This window comes from Plectropomus leopardus, chromosome 15 (genome assembly GCF_026936395.1).
Source record: "Plectropomus leopardus strain MGB_pleo_1.0 chromosome 15, ASM2693639v1, whole genome shotgun sequence".
NCBI classification, from domain to species: domain Eukaryota; kingdom Metazoa; phylum Chordata; class Actinopteri; order Perciformes; family Serranidae; genus Plectropomus; species Plectropomus leopardus.
The window spans coordinates 17,397,745-17,402,777 of record NC_142190.1 but is presented as its reverse complement, the minus strand read 5'-3'; the positions used below and the strand labels follow the sequence as shown (position 1 = coordinate 17,402,777).

At 34.8% G+C, this 5,033-nt stretch overlaps 1 protein-coding gene across 1 annotated transcript; it reads left to right on the top strand.

The window, feature by feature from the left end:
- Nucleotides 1–134: 134 nt before the first annotated feature.
- On the top strand, nt 135–2,653 carry LOC148187263 (uncharacterized). Its single transcript, XM_088088622.1, has 4 exons — nt 135–476; nt 614–658; nt 934–1,056; nt 1,212–2,653. The coding sequence occupies exons 1-4, from the start codon at nt 333–335 to the stop codon at nt 1,341–1,343; spliced, it is 444 nt and encodes a 147-aa protein (XP_087944748.1). The 5' UTR covers nt 135–332; the 3' UTR covers nt 1,344–2,653.
- The last annotated feature ends 2,380 nt before the right edge of the window (nt 2,654–5,033 follow it).

Genomic DNA, 5,033 nt, shown 5'->3' with positions numbered 1-5,033 from the left:
TTTATGACTGTGCCTCTTTTCACTGATGTACGTGATTATTTTTTGACAACCAACCCTATAGATTCAGTCTGAAGAAGCAGCACTCAGTTGTGGTGATGTTGCTCATCCACCACATATTAATCAAGCCAATCTTATCTCACACACTGCCGACTCACTACTTTTTTTTTGTAATGAGTGGAAAAAACGTGTCAAAGGCGTGGGCAAAGTGAGTATAAATCTTGTGTCTTGTCTTAGCCAAGACTTCAGAACAAGCTGCAAGCTGACAGTTGAGCAATCAATTTAAAGATTGCTTGATATAGCTTCTTCCAGAGAGACTGTCTCGAGCTGCTATCATGAACATGATGATGCCTCTGTTGGTCTGCACTGTGGCACTGCTGGTTGGTCCAACTGTTACCAATCCCACTACTCACCAGCCTGAAGATAATCTAAACCGCATAATTGAACTGGGTGAAAAATACAATGAAACTCTCACCAGGGTAAGAGCTCGTCTGATAACTACAACGGTTTTACTGTTATTTTTGTAACAATTTACTGGTGCATTGTCTTGTTGAATCCTTGCATGTGTGTTGCCTAAAGTAAAAATTGATCTAATTTTTTCTGTTATGCGCTGCAGGAGTTTTTTGTGGAGGATCTGGAGCATCTGGTTGGGGGATGTGAGGTGAGGAGAGTGTCATCTTTAAATTATTGTTGCTTGTAATAAGTACTGTAGTGTCTGGAAAAACCAATGTAACAGTTGCAGTTAGATAGTAGCACCAGTATTTATTGACTTATGTTTTTATTAGTCTAGCATCTGTTTTCTGATTGGCACCAAGTATGGTGACTGAAGAAACTTACTGCAGTGGAAATAGTAATTGTCATTTTGCATAATCAAAATGAGTTTGTGTGCCTTATTTGTTTTTAAAGCTAGTATGTTCCTGCTTTTGCTCCATACAGGACAAGTTCTTCTGCAAAGCTTATGATATCCTGCACAAGCATGAGCACTTCGGGAAAAGGAATGAGGGGAAAGAGGAGAAGGAGCTTGTGAGAAACCTGAAGATATTTCTCGATCATGAAAAAGTAAGAATTCCCTCTGACATCACATTTGCAAAATGAGAAAGTCAAATCTGTGTTACAAAGGTTAAGAATACCACAGACAGACAAAGCACTGCCGCGGCAGTGTAGGGTGACATTTGACAAAAAATGAATGATTGTTGTTGTTTCTTGTCTTTCAGTTTAACTGTGCAAAATTACTAAAGGAGGTGACATCTACAGGCGAGAGCAAACCAATACCCAAACTTGTGAATCACCTCATGGCCTATATCAAGCAAAGAAACCTTAGTGGGCCCAAAAAATGTAACACCTGAATGCCTTTCATACCTGCAAGCCTGCTGTCAGTGGACCACTTGAATACTGTGTGTGTTTTTTTTCCTCTAAGTACTTTACATTTTCAAAAGGTTGACATTGATAATGACAAAGAGCAAATTATTTGTGAACATGATTAGATATATTGAATGATTTATGTTATAGTTTATTTTATGGTTTGTTAACAGGCTTCTTTGTTAGCAGTTGTTTTTGTACAAGAGTGACTATACACTTTACAATTATACATTTTGATCTGGAATCATCTACAAACAAATTTATATATGCAGTCCCTCATCATGAGGCACAGGCAGCACTGTAGTGACTTGATAAAGATTCTGGTCTTACACAGCTCCAAGTAGAAAATAAAACATGAATCTTATCATGAGTCAAATCTGAGCACTCTAAAATACACCTGCCTATTTTTTTCTCATTGTATTTAAAATAAGTTAATAATCAAATCTCTTTTTATATATTTGAATGACATATTTATTGTAATAATATCATACAGTGTTGAAATAAGTGTTTACAGAAAAATAAATCTCATTTCCCATGATTGGAGTGTGTATGGAAATGCTTTGTGCTGCATGGCATGTTTATTAGCATTAACATTTATTTTTTTCAATAGCATTAATTTTAATGATGCCGTTCTCTTAACTAGTGATCCTTTTTCATCCAATCCTTCAAACATATACAAATGCCAAAAAAACGTTTTACAATGTGTTGAATTATTTTAAAACTGCCAATTATGAATGTAGCTAAACAATAGCTTAACGTATATCTGTAGTCCAAAGTTCTGTGTCATTTTGTTGTGTGTACTGAAAATGATTAATTGTTGTATTTGTTTAGTTTTCATTTCTTTAAATACATATTGCATTGACCTCATATACTGTATGACAAATTTACCTAGATATCTGTTGTTTTTCCAGATGGATTTAACCAATGTGGTTTAATTTGTTTATAAAAACCACTGCAGCATTCAAAAATAGAATTAAATAAATATTTAAAAACGGGCCAAATGACTCTGGCTTTGTAGAGCACTATCTGCTAATGTATCAAAATATTTGATCAATGAAATATTTTCTTGATGTACACCTATTGTATGAACTGACTGAGAACTGCTTGCCTTGGACAGCAATACAAAATGAATACTTAACAGGTCAGAAATTGTGATTAAAGACATTTTTTCCTAGATCTTCTAAAGGGCTTGATGACGCTGGTCAGTTTAAGATATTAAGACCAATGACTTGTGTTTAAAATGGTCCCATTTCCTTTGTAGCTTGTCTTGCTATAACAATAAATTACTTCACTGCCAGTATTTGTAGGTTTGATGTTGTTTCATTCCTTCCCTTTTCCCTCGAGACTTACAGTAGGTTGTAAACTTGCATCTTAAAAATAATCTGCTCATTCAATTTGTGATCATGATCCACTTATTTATGTATATCAGCACCTAATGCAAATATTTTTTGTTCCAAATAGACAATTTAAGTGTTTAATAGTTTGATTTCTCACATTTTTGTCCTTGAAGTTTAGGCTAATACCCTCTACCCCTATCCCTATCTGTGTATAAACCATTTATTATAAACCACCTATTATAAACCAGGGGTGTCCAAACCTTTTTGAAAGGGGGCCAGATTAGCTAATATGAAAATACCTGGGGGCCAGTTGCTTCTCACATCATACAGTTTTTTTTTAAATCACATACAGATGACACAAGCACAGCTATTTTATCTCAGAGTGAAAAAATTTCAAGTTTCCAATGCACCTGAAGGCGTCAGTCCTAGTTATTGACCTCACGCTTCTTTGCCATGAACACGTCTGCTACCTCACAGGAAATATCTGGTGCTAGGTGACAGTTAGTTTGCTTATTTACCATGTATTGAATGAAAACTATGTATGAAAACATTAGGTTTGATACATAATTCCTACTTGGTGCATGTCTACAAACTGTATGATTGTCGTGCCATCATGAGGTGAATGAAAATAAATGCAAAAAAAATGATGTTTCTTGATTAAACAGTATTGTGTTTATCATATAGTATATTTTGATAGACAAGCTGAGGGCCGCTAAAAAATTGGTCTGAGGGCCACAATGGCCCACGGGGTCGGACTTTGGACGTGACTGTTATAAGCCATGAATTCATTCCATATAAAAATGCGTAAAAGAGATAAATGAGGTTTGATGGACTGATAAGTCTTGTTCTGTGTTCTCTGTCCTCTTGGCTTTCTATCTGATATCTGGGTCTTGGTAATTTTTCAAATTAAAAGCTCTGTTTGGTAACTTTGGTTCCAGGCAAAATAAAGTGAAGCTGCCATGTAGGGAGTTGAAAGTGACTGAGTACACACACAAAGCATGGGCTAGTCTGCTTATTCATGGTATAAAATGAAGTTTGTGTTTCCCTGTATGTCTGGGATAACCAGCAAGAAGTAAAGGTTACTTTGCTAAATCCTGCTCCTTATTGGTATTGTCAACCAAAAAAAAAAGTTTTGTTTTTTTTTTCCCAACCATATAAGCAGACTTATGCCAAATACTTTTAGTTATACTTTCTACCTCTAGTCCTCCTTTTAAACTTGAAACTTCTAGCTAGAAATATGAGGACCTTGAAAAGTTTTAGTGCCATGTAAAGTCATCATGAAGTGACTGTAAACTAACCATAGATATATTAAAATCTACTGTACCTTATTGGAAAACTGAACATCACTCTAAAATTGAATACAATGATATTTTGAATATTCTGTCTGATAAGTAAAAAGTTGAATCATCAGCATATAATGATATTTTAATGATGTGTCTATGTCTCAAAGAGGACAATTGTCAGCATATAATAGTGTTTTATAAGTTTGTCTTCTTGTTGTATTTCCTGTATTTTACTGACTAGTTTTATTTTTTAGCGTTCAGTAAGATTGCATACTAGCACCAATTTCTGAACAGCCATGCTTTCTGTCTCAGTTTTGATTGAATTACTTAGAAATAGAGCATGTTTACCCATTGTATAGGAACCAGTTTACAGCAGAATTATGACTTAAATTAAGTTGACCTGATAAAGTCATATAAAGATATTTAACATTTACTTATTACAATTAGTAATGTCCCCATTAATTGTAGCCTGCAGCAGAGTTGATGACTGTATGTTTATTGTTAAGGTTTAAAAATTAGATTAGTGCAAGGTAAAATCATCCGTCATTGGAAAACATGACATGATTGGACCTTAAATATCTTGACAAACTAACATTTGAATGCCATCGTATACCTTTTGCTGCATATTTATGGTCCACATAGTAATTTCTTGCCACGCTGTATAATTCAAGCATTATTATTTTGAAGAGGCTGTCTCCCTCTTTGTTGATTCATGTTTGTTTTGCTGATGATTTATTAGTCACACTTCCTATTCTTTACAGTCTGCTGTCTATCTCTTTTGTGCATTTTTGTGCACAAAATTAAACAAACATGTATAGTGCTTTGTACCAGTAATTGCATTTCTGTCATTTAAACAGAGCCTCAAAAAAGTTTGAATCCTTTTGTGTGTGTGTGTGTGTGTGTGTGTGTGTGCTTTGAGAGTTGCATTTTGTCACAAGCTTTCCTGTATGAGATAACTTTCTCATAAACCTTGCTGCTTGCGGCCAACAGTGGAAATAGGTGTTTCATGCTAAAAGAAAGAAAATATATGGGGTTCGTCTTTCAGTTGTTTTCATGT